Source organism: Tasmannia lanceolata, unplaced genomic scaffold, assembly GCF_043159265.1.
Source record: "Tasmannia lanceolata isolate RefF3 unplaced genomic scaffold, GAP_Taslan_0.1 ptg000011l, whole genome shotgun sequence".
Taxonomy (NCBI): Eukaryota; Viridiplantae; Streptophyta; class Magnoliopsida; order Canellales; family Winteraceae; genus Tasmannia; species Tasmannia lanceolata.
Genome location: NW_027518688.1, coordinates 6,874,488 through 6,889,798, shown reverse-complemented (window position 1 = coordinate 6,889,798; position 15,311 = coordinate 6,874,488). Strand labels below are relative to the sequence as shown.

Here is a 15,311-nt window from a genome sequence, read left to right as displayed (position 1 = left end):
TATGGTTTGCATTTCATTAATGTAGAGAATTATATTTGGCAGGCAACAACATTGAACTGCACAACAAAGTAACCGTATCTGATGCATGGGATCTCAGATAGGCATGGGACAAATAATACCATGTAAGTCTATGTGGTATTGACATAGAGTTGGGGTCCTCAAAGGGGCATTGTACTTTCTTATACTTCATTACATGGTACTTCTTTATTGATTTTACTGTTCAAACATGTGGAACAATGCATGTGGCTAGGTGTCCGATGTGATTAAGCCATTATGGTTGATTTTCTTGCATGGTTTAAAATTTTGGTTTCAGTAACCGTTTCGGACCCCACCGAAAACCGAAATTTTGTAACACTTTTTTTATAATAAATAATGGCATTTAATCAAAATTTCGGACCAAAATTACTGAAATTTCGGACCGAAATTGGCGAAAAATGGAATTTCGGGAAATTTCGGTTTCGGTCTCCACCAATCGGTCGAAATTTAAAACCATGCTTTCTTGCTTATGTGATGATTTCTAAGTATGTATTTGTGCTTATTCTAGCATTTTCCAAAGTTTCATCTTAAAATTTCATCATTTGCATATGTTTCCATACGTTTACGTGTTCACCGAAACCGAAATTTAAAACCTTGAGTGGTGGAAGTGGACTCAATTAACATTATCCGGTGGGCTAATGTTGGGTTGGGGTTTCACTCGGTGTTCATTGCAAGGTTTTAAATTTCCATTTCGATTTTGGTTTTGGTTGGCACAGAAATGGAAACATTTTGGTTTCGGTGGAAATCTTGTAAAATCACGTAAACATATGGAAACATATGCAAATGATGAGATTTTTTAATCTTTTAAAAAAAATACGCAAATGATGAAATTTTAAGATGAAACTTTGGGAAATGCTAGAATAAGCACAAATACATACTTAGAAACCATCACATAAGCAAAAAAGTCATCCACAATGGCCTAATCACATCAAAGTATCAAACACCCGGTGGCATGCGTTGTCGCGCATGTCTGTAAATTCAACAAATAAGTACAGTGTTATAAAGTATATGTAAGTACAATGATCAATCTTCTCTCTAAGGACCCCAACTCTGTATCAATACCACATAGAGTTGTCAGCCGTGTTTAAAAACTAGTTGACTCGACTCAAAACTCGCCCAAGTCAACTCCCTTTTACCTTCGCCGTGTTCCGCATTGCACTGCATTCACATTCCACGTTTTGCCCTACAGAGTCGATAAAAACTCTTTTGACTCTAATGAGTTATGACCGCGTCCGCATCCATCCGCACTGAGTCGACAAGGATTTTTCTTGGCTGCGCTCCACGTCATATCCGTGTTTTTAAATATTGGTTACAAGGTATTATTAGTCTCATGTTGATCAGACATCCCATGCATAAGATACAGTTACTTTGTCGTGCAGTTCAATGATGTTGACAAGGTATTATTGGTCCCATGATGATCAGACATCCCATGCATAAGATATGGTTACTTTGTTGTGCAGTTCAATGGTGTTGACGATGTATTATTGGTCCCATGCCGATCTGACATCCCATGCATAAGATACGGTTACTCTTTTGTGCAGTTCAATGATGGTGCACACGAAATATCATTCCCTACATTAGTGAAATGAAATGCAAATAATAGCATCTTTTCATTTTTTTTGTCGTTGAGACCGTTTAGATCGAATTTCAAAATTTCCGGCCAAAATTCCAGGGAAATAATGACGTGAAAGGAAATCATGTAGATTTCGTTTCGGTGGGGAAGGAAATGGAAACATTTCGGTCGTTTTGGGGAAAGTTCGGGGAAATTTAAAACCATGCCACCACTAGGACGTCAAGTAGGAATCCGATCAACAAGCTGCATCCCTCTTGAGAGCCTGGAGTTTTGCCACATTTGAATCTATCACACTAATTGGACCAAAGTAAGCCCAACTAATCCTGCTCTCATCACTGAAAAGCAGACCACCAATGCCAACAGGGCTCAGGTTCCCTAAGCTAGAACCATCAAACTTCATCCTAAATAACATAGGGTCATGTGGCGACAACCTTGGTTGCAAACGATCAGAGTGCATCAAGCTGTGCATCCTACAGGGATACAGGAAACAAATGGACGACTCTAAAATAGTCTTCGAACTCTAGAACTACTACCCATCTCACCACGCAAGAGGACCTGTTGAGTGGATAAATAACAGAACAAATGAGTAAAAGGGTGGACTGTCGAGACTGTTTTGGGGAACTTTTAGGACTGTTACGACTATAGTGCATGAAGGGATGCGGGAAGCAAGGGCTTTGAAAAAAAAATGTGAGAAGCAAAAAACATTAAAGAAATTAAAGAGGAAACATTTAGAAAGATTCAATTGAAGTCAACATGAAGCATTTAAAAAGTCTCATTGGAAGCGAAGAAGTGTTTAGATAGAGTAGGGTTATAATAGGTAAGGAGGCGAAGGTTGACACAGGTAAGGATTTAAGAAGTCTCATTGGAATTGCAAGTTTTAGTGGCTTAAAGTTTCACATGTTTTATTGATGTAGATTTAAAGTTAAGTTTTTGAAAAAAGATCCACATAAGTTTCATTTGAAACGAAAATGAATTTTTAAGTTTTAAATACACTCTTTTTTTCTAAATTCACTCCTTCGGCGTTATCAAAAAGGAGAAAATAATCTTTTAGGAAAAAATAATCACCTAAATATGAAGTGTACTCTTAATTACAAGGAAACGCATAGGAAGAGTGCAGGAAGCGTGCTTCTCCTAAATTTGGTAAACGAAGAGAACTTAGCTGCTAATCGAGCTTCTGGGAAACGAGCTTCCCATCAAACTAGGAAGTTTCCAGTAACTATGGTTACAAACTTGCAACTGTTTTAGAGTTGTTAGGACTGTCAGATGGGAGGAGGGCTGTTTGGGCTGATGTTGGTGGACGATTGGACTGTACTATGAATTGCAGCGATCCCAAGAATTGTTCTAAAATTCTGGGCAGATCCAGGGGAAAAAAACTGATACAAGGTTTCTGGGGACTAAAGATCAAGAAAGGGATGGGATCAGGACTCAGTTAAGGGGACTGTAGTTGCAGGTTTGGACTATTCTCGGTGAGGGACTGATCTAAATTATAGGAGCAGGGATGTAGGAAAGGTTTGGGATTGTTTATTGGATCTGTAACAGATCAAGAAAAGACTAGTTCTAGGGCTTTTTGTTAACAATGTAAGGTAGTAGGGGTTATGGGACAGTGTTCGATGGAAAGGGTGCAGGTTTAGGCTACAGTTTGTTGACTCTAGGGCAGATCAAGCACATATTGAATACAGGATTCATGGCCTGATTTGTCAGTGGTATGGAAGGTGGAAAATCACAGGGTAAAGGGGGTAGGATGCAGGGTAGATTTTAAGGAAAAGGACTGCTGTTCTTGAGCAAGTTTTACAGGCAGGAATTAGAACTGAAAATACTAGGGACTAGGCAAGAAGAAAGGAATGAAATAAACCTAGAATCACTCGGGTTCCAGGCATCTCACCTAGATTGAAGCATCACACTTCAAGGGACCAAACAGATGCTAGAGTCACTAGGAAGACGTTTAAAATACCATACATGAGTCACTGGACATGCCAGTTTGATGTATTCCATTTGATATCTTTGTATCCGAGAATCAACAAATTCGACTCCGCATTGTTCACAAAATTTCGTGTCTTCCTGCTCGACTCTAGTTTGGAAAAGGCCAACCTATCCTAACATGACACATGCACGAAAATCTACTTCTTGTAGTCTTAGGACTCTGCTCCTGCTCTAGTTTGGAAAAAGATCAACCTATCCTAACATGACACATGTTCCCATGACTTGTCATTAGGACTTGGTCAAGCTCCTACTTGGACTAGGTCACAAACTAAAAAACCTCAAAATTTAAACCCCGCCTCTTTTTATGCTGCAAGTGAAAGGTGGGACCTTCTTAAGTCAATAACCTAAGTGACCTCTTAAACATAAGTGGGCCCTCTTGCTTACTAAAATAACTTTAAAAGATTTAACAATTAAAGGACCAAATTACCCTTACAACAAAGGGAAAGTTGAATAGATCCTTTAGCTAGGGAATCTCCCATGTGGGCCCCTGTCCATCAGTTGCAAACCAAATGAGAATTGGGACTTTGGAGTTGGGTCTTCCTGGGTACACCTTCAGGAGCTGTCTTCGATTCCTATCATGCCCTCCATCAGAAAGAAAAGTTTGAATCAAATTCAGTTACTTAATAACTTAAAGGACATTGACTTTGTCTTGCTTCCATTCCTTAGCATCCTTGGAAAAAGAACAATATTTTTTTTAACGATAAAGAGGGTATGTTAGAGAAAAAAGCAAAAATCTCTAAAGACACGGTGATCTATCTGCAGCAATGTTGGTCGATCTCTTGACATGCTGGAATCGGACTAGGGAATACGCCACACAGTTCCGAGTCTCGTCAACCATATAGGCAAATCTCAAGGATGAGGGTGGCTCTCGTCCATCCACCTGATGACATTAAGCGAATCTCCCTCCACTATTAGCCTGCTACGTCTCTCGGCTCAGTAATTCTGATTCATTGCAAGACCACTCTCAACTGTACCTCTTTGGAGTCCATGATCCTAATGCGACCAGAAAAAGCCCACTTGGTCAGGCCCCGATCATCCCTGAGAAAGTAATCCTGATTCGTTGCAAGACCACTCTCAACTCTACCTCATTGGAGTCCATGATCCTAATGGGACGAGAAAAAGCCCACTTGGTCAGTCCCCGATCATCCCTAAGAACTTCACCTACACTGGTTGGCCAAGGATTACCCAAGCTCGAGCCACCAAAGTTAAGCTCCAACATACCAAGATCAAGAAGAGACCACAGGGTAGAGGGAGCATCCCTCTTTGCCCCATCACCCTTCTTCACCCCATTAGAAAATATCTCCTGGCAACACCGCCGGGGATTAGAGCTCAACATAAATCTAAAGTAAGGATCTTTACCCATGAAATGGTGAGCAAGATGACCTTCATAAACAACTAATACAAGCTTTTCACCTAGCCTCTAAAGTCATGAACGTTTATTTCTTTCCAAATCACCCACATTGTAGCCAACAGCACCACACTCCACAAAATTCTCCCCTGGCCCCTCCAAGGATCGAATTACCAACAATCAAGGAGATCACCAAACCGAGCTGGGAAACCCCAAGATAAATAGAATCTCCAAAGAATGTGACGCCAAATTTTTCCAACAAACCCACAATTGAAAAGGATATGGTCCACGGTCTCCCATGACTCCACATGCAGGGCGCAATAATCGACTATAAGCATCTTATGATTTCACAAATGATCCACTGTTAGTCTTATTTTAAAAGGAAATCCATCCGAACACATAGAATCTAGGTGGAGCTGGAATGCGTCATCCTGGCTAGCCTAAAGGAAGGAGAGGAATGAACAACATTGTGGTAAAAGGATTTGACGTTGAAACCTCAGACAAGCTTCAAATACAAAGCCTTTTACCTTTGCCTGGCTTAATGTAGAAAGGACCCAGTAGATCCAACAAATAAGTTGCCCCATCAAACTCCCTCACAAAGAAGTTTCGCCTACACTTTATCTTCCATTCCACTCGGCCCTCCTCCCACTCAAAACAGTCTTCGACAAAAGCATCTTTTTTTTCTGAAGCCACCGCAAGCAGAATAGGGAACGCTGCAGCCAACACCATCCCTTCACACAATTTATCTTGTTAGGAAGCACTGAATCTTATCCGCTCATTGAGCTTATGCTTTAGCCCAAGAATATCCCTCCACACAGTCATACCACAACTCCCAAACCGGTCGTTAGTGGTCCACCTGCCTGGCTAGGAACCATACTTACTCTCTATGACATTGGTCCAAAGCTGGTGTCTTTCCTCCCCAAATCTCCATAACCAATTCCCAAGTAGAGCATTGTTAATACCTCTCAGTCTCCCAAAACTTAAGCCTCCAGCCATTATGGGCCATTATAGGTTTGCAGACCTCCTCCCAGATAACAAGATGAAATTTCTTTTTGTCCTCAAATCCACCCCCTAGGAAGTTCCTCAAGATCTGCTCAACTCGGTTAACCACACTCATGGGGCATCTGAAACCCGACAAATAGTAAATGGGAATGTTTGCAAGAACTGCCTTGAGAAGAAGAAAAGTTTGTATCATCATAAAACATCAAATCCTCCCAAAAGCCTTATATGGTGGTTGGATATTCAATAAGGGATTTAACACCTTAACAATAATGTGCAGTATCTTGGTGGAGTTGGCAGATTCTAACAATGTGACTCTAATATGAGTAAATCTCATGAACCATATCCAAACGTCTTCGGCTATTCTAAGGAAACACAACCCACACCTAACTTCACTTTCCATGAAGTATGTGGCCAAAAACATCAAAAGATGGATATTGGATCATAATTAATATTTCATTGATTATATACCCCCACCATTTTAGCAGAGCATGGCCATTGAAGAAAATTGATGGCATGCAATCTGACTGTGGTGGTTCGAATGCCAAGATTCTCTAACAGGTAGAAATTCATAGTTTTTTGTTCGAGACAGTTCATTACAAAACGTTAGACGATGGATTATCTGCCATGGGGGATATGTCGACTTAAATCTCCTTCAACAACATCTAAATACTGAAAATAGTCCCATTGTGAAACGGGTTACATCAGCAACCTTCAACTCGTTCAAAAACTTTTATGTAACACAGTGTTCTAGACCCATATTCCCTTGGCCCAAGTACCACCACTGCTAAAAGGAAAAAAGAAAAGCACATTTGGTAATTGGTGCAGGCAGCATTGCAATCGTAGCAATACACCTAAAAAAATGCCACTAAGAAATAGTATGATGAGAAATGTACTTCCAATATGATAAGGAATAAAATACAGGTGTCGAAAGCACATGAAATGTCGAAGTTCATATGAAATGTGTCTATCAAGTACCCAAAAATTATTGGCAAGAAAAATAACTCAAAGCTAGCAACTCACACACATGAAAATTGTAGAATTGATACCATTGAGCAACTGATCAGTTTATAGCAATTTCAAGTATCAAAGAAGGTAATCAAGGGGGCTATGAATATAAAACCACATTAAAAAGCCTTACAAGCACACCAGAATGAACCTGTGAAATATTACTTTCCTAGCATTCCTCTTCATGAAGGTTTGTTATTTGTATCACACTTATACTTCATAAAGCATTTCAAGATCACATAAACCTTATTTGGAAAGTTTTCAGACCAAATCAGCATCCATCACTTCATAGATAAGAAAAATAGCTGACTAAAATGCATAGTTTGGCTGGAAGAAATTCCGAAAATTGTCATCCTACGAAGCCCTCTTAACGAGACCCTACATCATGTGGTCCTAAAAAAAAGCATAAGTAGCAGCTAATTGCTCTCAAGGATCCATCTAGGCCCCTTTAATCTAAGCATCTAGACCCTTCCAACCCCTTTTCTTCCCATAATTTATCCCAAAGCTTCAAAGGATGCAGATAAGTTATTTTATTTTTATTTTCACTACTGAATTAAAATTCCCAAAAACCCATTTTGATCTTTCAGTATTGGGATTCAGACCCACCTCATATTAGCAGAAAAAGTATGCAGAAATGAAAATAAGTACCCAAAATCCATAACAACCTGTAACATTTCATAAAATTGACAATAATTCCTACAGGAACTACAAGTTTGATTCATTAAGTTCATCAAAATAAATCTACTTACATGCTACAACAGTAGAAAACCTGTGCTATTAGCAGATGAAAGAAAACCCTAACCCTAGAAAGTAGTGAATCGAAAGAGATGATAAATTTAGATGAGCTTGAAAGGTAGAGGCCAAGGAGTAGACCTGGGGACCTCGACCTTGTCTTTGATCCTCTCTATCTTCTTCTCTCTTTTGGGCCTTGAGTTGCCGTATGAGCCTTTGAAACGCTTCCCTCTTTTGGTCCTCTTATCGCCTCGCCCGCAGAGGAGAGGAGGGAGTGAAGAGAGTCCTCCTGGAAGAGGAACCGCCGGTGCTATGCTTTGCCCAGGCAGAAAGACTCGCCGCGCCATCGCCCCGCACCACTGCATTGCCATTGCCGGCAGCCGAAGGAACAAAAACACAATTCCAACAAGACTCTTGCGTCTGTTACATATCTAAAATTAATGTGGTCTCGGGTTCAGTGGGACACGGTTTGCACGCTGGGACCCACAACACTAGGGCTGATCAATGGGTGGACATATTTTGGATACTGATCCTAGGATCCGAAAAAATTACAAATCGGATCCAGACAACTAATAAAAGCCCGTGACAGCCCTAAATCCAAAGGTTATTTTATGAAAATAACCTTCAAATTTTATAGGGAAATGTTATCAGCACTGCTGTATTTTGATGAGGGCACTCTTCACTTTATTAAAAGTACAGTATGGCACGCACCATAGGATGATCCAAACCGTCCATTAGATGGGCCACAGCCTAAATAGGTTGTGCCCGAAAAATTATTTCCATAGGTTGATCCTAACCCTCCGATCTATAGAGGTTTAGGATCAACCCTCTAACATTCAGATCGGAGGGTTAGGATCAATCTATGAAAATGACTTTTGAGGGACAACCTATTTAGGTTGTGGCCATCTAAGGGACAGTTTGGATCATCCTATGGTGTGGGCCATACCGTACTTTTAATAAAGTGAGGAGTGCCCTCATCAAAATATAGTAGTGCTGATAACATTTCCCTTTTTATAGCATTAAGTACTTATTTCAAGGGTATTTTAGTAAAAATAAGAGATCTATTTTTCGAGCTATTTTTATCCATTAAGTACTTATTTCAAGGGTATTTTAGCAAAAATAAGAGATATCCATTTTTCGAGCTATTTTAATCTTCAGTATTTTGTCATTCATCTCTCTCAAATTTTGAGATGCCTTCTTCTCTAACCATTGACTTTAAGTTCCTAATTCGTGGTGACGTCGCATCTACTAAGACACTCCGATGGACGGTCCAATTTGAAAAGGATCGTGACCAAGGCATGGGAAGTAGGATCCGAAGGACTCTCCAACTCTGATCCAACCAATAAGGGATTTAAATAGATTGTGACTCAGACATATATAGGTGGATCCGATCCGAAGTTGATCTGTTTGACATCCCTAATTAATATTTACGGGGCTTAATCACATGGGAATTTGAATTCCCAGTGACTTTGCAGTCACCGTTGAGAATAAACTTGCCAAACAGGTGGGCCGGTCCGGGTCGTACTGGTTGGGACAAAAATGACCCAGAATTTTACAGGTCACAATTTGGTGAACTTGGACCCCCTGCCCCACCCACGTATAGGCTGGGTCGACCCGCAGGTCAGTCGGTTATTTTTAAGAAATTTTGATGTTTTTCAGAACCAAAACCCTAAAATTTATAAAGAAGATGATTTTTTTTTTCAGAACTAAAACCCTAAAATTATGATCTTAGAGAAACCCTAGTTCCCTTCACCAAGATCCAACCCAAACACAAAGATTGCACAGACCCTAGAATTTGCAAAAACAATGCAGAGAAAAAAAGGAAGAAGAAGATAAACCTGTTTGATTCCGATTTAGAGGGAAGTCAGAGAAATAATGTTTTTCCTCATGAAAAAACTTTCCATGGTGGAGATGGTGAAGGTAGCTGTGGTGTGGATTTCAGAAGCCAAGCTGGTCGGAATCCATGGTGGAGGTGGTGATTGGTGGTAATGGGGGTGGAATCAGAGTTAGAGTTTGGTTGGATTTGCAGGGGAGAATGGAGATGATGGCTATGGAGGAAATGGTGGCCATGAAGATGGTGGTCATGGCTATAGAGGTGGCGATGGTTGAGGTTGGTTGCCGGATTCCGGCGGGATTGTCGAAGAAGATGGCCTCCTCACTCTCTCCTTCTCTCCCTCTCTCCTTCTCTCCCTCTCTCTCTCTCTCTCTCTCTCTCTCTCTCTCTCTCGTGTGTAGTTGTCGAAGAACCCTAACCATATTCTTTTCTTTCGTTTTGTGACTCATGGGTCGTGAGTGACAAATGAAAAATACCTTAAATAGACCGTATAAACCATATAAAATTCCGATCATTTGGGTTTTTACGGGCACCTGCGGCTAAACCCAGCCCGGGCCAATTTTGACATGACCCGTACGGGCCGGGTTGAAATTTCAACAGCTCACTAATTTGTGACTCGGACCCGTAAATTACGGGTGCGCCAGGTGGACCCACGGGTCCGGGTCACTTTTTGCCAGGTTTACTTAATAAGTCCAGTCTGGAGTGTGGGTGACTTTGGAGGCTGTCCAAGACTTTTCAACTAGGACTTTGAAGTGACCTAGTCTTTGAAGTTCTAGACTAGTAGTAAAGAAGGGATTTGCTAGGGACCATCATAGAAGGCATTTCGTGGACCGACTTTTGCATGAGAGAGCAGCCACATAGGCTCAGATTTTGTCTCATTCATTTAATTAATCTTAGGTGGTTGCTCTCTCTCTCTCTCTCTCTCATGCAATAGCTAGCATTGGATGGTCCCTAGCAAATCCCGGTAAAGAACTAGGAGATTGTAAAGTCCTACAAGGTTTTAACTATTATCTTAATAATTCTGTGGGCTCAGCTGTGGATCCAAATAAACAAATGTTGTATGCCTATCTATGGAGGCAACCAATAAATGAATGGATTATATCTTGCACATAGGTAGGTCTTGTTATACTTGCCTATTTTTTACTCATTTTATTTTCTATGAGATGGGGGGATTTTGGTCACTTTTATGAAGTGAGGGAATTTTAGTTAACTTTTTTGAGATAAGGATATTTTCATTATTTTCCATGAGATGAGGACATTTTGGATATTTTCTATGACAGAAGTTTACTTTAGGATTTATTATTGGGAAATGATTTCAGCACAACTGAGGTTTGATACATGTGCTCACCTTGCTTGTCGTTTAGTATTTTATTGGCTTAAAAGTGATTTTTGGAAATCGTAATAACTTTTTTACGACCCTTTAAATACTAAAAGACAAGCAAGTGAGCACATGTATCAAAATATGTTTGTGATGAAATCATTTCCCTTATTTTTGTCTACGATTTTCTGTTTTTTCTCATTTCCCATTAGATAAGGGTATTTTGATCATTTTTATGAGATAAGGGCCTTTTGTCATTTTTTGTGACATTGGAATGTGGGACCTCCAGCACTTAGGTGGTATCCATGGGAATGGTACAACCATGAACTATTAAGGTTTGCAAAGAACCGGAATGCCATATCTCCTTGATCCCTAGGATTTGTGAATCCTTAAGCATCACATTCCTACTTTGCTACCTAAGGACGAATATGTGTCAAAAAGTAAGCACATCACACACATTCTATTGAATAATACCCATAGGGAACTGATATATGTGCCAACGTTAAATGATACTAACGCTCCACTTGGTTGTCGTTTTGCGCAACATACCGGCTGGGAAAGTAATAGTTGCCCCAACCGGTTCATCCCCTAAACTGTTGAGAAAAAAAGAGGGGAAAGGTAAACATTGCGATTAGAAATCCGCGGGAGCCCCGTTTTTTAAAATCTCTCTCTCTCTCTCTTGCTCTCTCTGGTACGTCTTCCTCCCTCATCTCTTACCTTGTGTATGTTCTCTCATTGCTTGAGATCAAATCAACTTTGCCTCAAATTTTTAGGGTTTTTTTGTCCAGATAATGCCGCTACGGTGTTACATTAGGGTTTCTTTGGCTATTCATCTTCTTCTTGCCTGTTTTAAGGTTTCTATTTTTTTTTTGTGATTAGAGTTTAGTATTTTTCAGATTATATTTTTCTCATAATAGTATTAATGCAGTTGTTCATTCTAGATTTCCCTCAATAGAATGCTTTAAATTTAATTTTATTGACAACTAGGAGTTGGAGAAAATGAATCCCTTTTGGGTTTAAAAATACATTTTATTTCCTTCATTTGGCTTTTGCTTTCATTTTATTCCAACATTCATCAGTTCCTATACCTATATCATGTATGCATATAGAGTAAAGATGGGCCTTTCGTACCCTAATTTCCATGGTTTCTTCTATTTCTAATTGCTTTCTTGTATCATATATGCATATCGTAAAATTTTTAGGGTTTTGTGCGAACACTTTAACCCAAGGGCATATTCTGGAAGCAAAATCTCTCTGAACATGCTATATAGTTGTTTGGACATTATTGTTTTGTTGTTGTTTTTCCAAGGGTATAATGACTGAGTTGGCTTATACTGAAATATTAAATATGTCTAATTGTATATGGTGAAGATCCATGTTTAAAAAACAAATAATGTGCTTTCTTCTCTTTTATAGCAGTAAGTACTCTATTTTCTTTTCTTCACAAGTCATGTACGTTTTGTATAATATGCCATCGACATTTGTATCATGATTTAAGCTATTATTATGCCCTATCTGTTTTGAATTTTGATTACCAATTGTGAGTCCAGGACTATTATTTGACTCAAAATTATATTTAATTTTGAATCCAATAATCAGTTTGGACTCACAATTAGTTCTCAAAATCCAAAACAAACAGAGCCTTAGTTACTTGCTATATTTCATTATTTAATTAGCCAGTGAATGAAAGTTTGCTTTGCGTTGTAACTTTTTCTACAAAGTCATAGAATCAAGGAGTTTCTCATTATAAACCAGCCTAGTTTTTATGTTCGTTTAGCTTTTTTTTAATAATTTGACGACACTCATTTGTTTCCCTCTACGTTTTCTGTTTGTTAATTAGGATTTTCGCTTCAAAATTTGTTTTTAAATTTTGGATATGGCATTATCTTTTGCTCATAAATTGTTGTTCACATACTATTAAAAATTCTATGTTCTATTTTTCTAATTATTTAGCAAAAAATTCTAACATTAATTTGAAAACTTTATGCAGAATTATATACTCCCCCATCTGTGATAAGTGGCCAAAATCATGAAGAACCTTTTGAGCACAAGAAAATGCTTCCACCACCAACGAGGTACTTTCAAACTCGAGAAGCCTTTCTTGAGCATGTTCGTGGTTTTGGTAAGACTCAAGGCTATATAGTAACTATTAAAAAGTTAAGGAGAGACCATAGTCTAATCCTTGGTTGTGATAGAGGAGGTAGTTATCGAAAGTGCCTTAAGGTCTCTGATAGCCAAAGGGAAACATCCACTTGCCTTATAAGGTGTCCCTTTCGAATGGAAGGTAGAAGGATGCCTGACGGTTCATGGAGACTCAAGGTAAACGATGGAGAACACAATCATGAACCTTTAGAGGACATCTCATGCCATCCATATAGTCGTCGTTTTTCAGAGGAAGAGATCTTACAAATTAAAGAGATGGCTAATACTGGTATACAACCACGTCAAATGCTTATTGCCTTAAGAAATGGTAATCCAGATCATTTAGCAATATCAAGGGATGTTTACAACTTGAAAGCCAAGATTCGTAAGAAAAAGTTATCGGGCCGTACCCCAATTCAAGCTCTATTAGATGAACTTGTCGAACTTGTCTGTGGTGGCTTCCAACACAGTTTCAAGTATGATGAAGAGGGTCATTTGACACATTTATTCTTCTCTCACCCTAATTCAATAGCACTGAGCAAAAGCTATTCAAATGTATTTATAATGGATTGCACATATAAGACCAATAAATATAAAATGCCATTGTTTGATGTTGTCGGGGTAACAAGCTTCAACACTTCTTTCTATTCATGCTTTGCCTTTCTACAAAACGAGGAAGTAGAAGATTATAGATGGGCTTTGGAAAAGTTCAATGTTATGTTGGGTGATGATTCTCAACCTGTTGTGATTATAACTGATCGAGAATTGGCCTTGATGAAGGCCATCCAAGTGATATTTCCTAGAGCAGCCAATCTTTTATGTTTATGGCATATTGAGAAAAATGTCTTGTCAAAATGTAAATCTTTCTTTGACGATGGAAATGATTGGAAGGTATTCTTATATGCTTAGACTAATTTGATACAAGCTTCGACTGAGATAGAATTCTATGATCGCTTGATAGAATTCCAAGCCAACTTTAGTGAGAAGGTAATTGCTCTCAAGTACATTGAAGATACTTGGCTTTCTCATAAAGAACACTTTTTAAATGCATGGACAAACAAGTATCTTCACTTTGGGGGTCGTGTCACTTCTAGATTAGAAGGTGCACATTCACGGCTTAAAGGATATTTATAAGTTTCAACTAGTAACGTACATTTGGTTAAAGAAAAAGTATGCCTTGCTACAGAGAACCAAATTCAAGAAATCAAAGCTAAGCTTTCAACGGAAAAAATTAAGGTTCCTCATAAATATCGCATCTCATTTTTTAATGAGCTTGTTGGTCATATATCAATTTTTTCATTGAGGAAGCTTTGTGAGCAATATGAATTGGCAAGCTTTAAACAGAATCCAACTGAGTGCATGAATCAATTCACAGCAACAATGGGTCTTCCTTGTGCACACAAGATAAAATGTCAAATTGATGAAGGAAAAATGGTACATTTAAGTGACATCCACTCGCAATGGATAATAGTGTTGAAAGTTTCTAACAGTTTAGAGTTTCTAAACTTGATAGAATCCCTAAAAGATAAGGATTGATATGTTTAGGCTTGCTAATTTGAGTGTGGCCTTGCATGTTTAGTAACCTTTCATGTTCATAGGGTAATCCCTTGAATTTGAAAACCTTTGGGAAGGGAAAGATGACTCTAATTGCACTTTCTAATTAGGGTTTAATTGTCAAACAAATTTGGGCAATTAAGGAAAGCACTATCAGAGCTTTTACCTATAAAAGAGACCCTTGGCCCTCTTGCCCCACACCACAACACTAGAACTCATTGAGAGAGAGAGAGAGTTCACTTTTGAGAGGTTTCCCATAGACCTATTCGTGTGCAAAGTAAGAGAAGAACAAGGGTTGTTTCTAGGCCTTCATTGTGAAGGAAGGTTATCCCCTTCAGGCAAGATCGCTAGGCGCAGCGGAACAAAAATCACATCGAATTTTAAAATTTTCTTTTGATCTTTCTTTTGCCCAAGATCATAGGCTAGATTAGTTAATTAAGTTAATCAAACATAAATAAATACCTCTTTGAAGAAAAAATCAAGGAATGACGCTGCTTGATCTACTCCTCGAACAGTTGCGATTGTTCTAAACGTCGCGGACCCCACAAGTTGAACCGATGGATTCTTTTTCTTTGCTCGGACTATTGTGGATGTGAATAACTCTTATTCACCTATTTAAGGTTTGATCTTATCAATACCTTTGTTGTAGAGAATAAAGAAATTGATTTGAAGCCTTTCTCTTTGAAATTATTTCAATTGGAAGAGAGTGAGAGAGGGAGAGAGAGATGAAAAACTATTTTTCAAAGGGGGAAGTAAGGGAGAACGAATTTTTTAGTATTCCACACTT

At 38.9% G+C, this 15,311-nt stretch overlaps 2 protein-coding genes across 2 annotated transcripts; one reads left to right on the top strand and one right to left on the bottom strand.

Annotated features, from left to right (window-relative positions):
- Nucleotides 1–7,598: 7,598 nt before the first annotated feature.
- LOC143886127 (30S ribosomal protein S31) lies at nt 7,599–8,104 on the bottom strand. Its single transcript, XM_077390091.1, has one exon. It carries the CDS (start codon nt 8,045–8,047, stop codon nt 7,781–7,783), a length of 267 nt encoding a protein of 88 aa, XP_077246206.1. The 5' UTR covers nt 8,048–8,104; the 3' UTR covers nt 7,599–7,780.
- Nucleotides 8,105–9,639: 1,535 nt separating this feature from the next.
- LOC143885833 (protein FAR1-RELATED SEQUENCE 5-like) lies at nt 9,640–13,879 on the top strand. The gene is made up of 2 exons (XM_077389886.1): nt 9,640–9,790; nt 12,819–13,879. Exons 1-2 carry the CDS (start codon nt 9,640–9,642, stop codon nt 13,877–13,879), a joined length of 1,212 nt encoding a protein of 403 aa, XP_077246001.1.
- Nucleotides 13,880–15,311: the final 1,432 nt, after the last annotated feature.

Excerpts from the sequence above, each read along its gene's own strand:
- LOC143886127 (XM_077390091.1), bottom strand. The coding sequence starts at position 8,047 with ATGGCAATGCAGTGGTGCGGGGCGATGGCGCGGCGAGTCTTTCTGCCT.
- LOC143885833 (XM_077389886.1), top strand. The coding sequence starts at position 9,640 with ATGGTGGAGGTGGTGATTGGTGGTAATGGGGGTGGAATCAGAGTTAGA. Across the intron at positions 9,791-12,818 it reads GGTGGCGATGGTTGAGGTTG|AATTATATACTCCCCCATCT; the intron begins GTTGCCGGATTC and ends AACTTTATGCAG.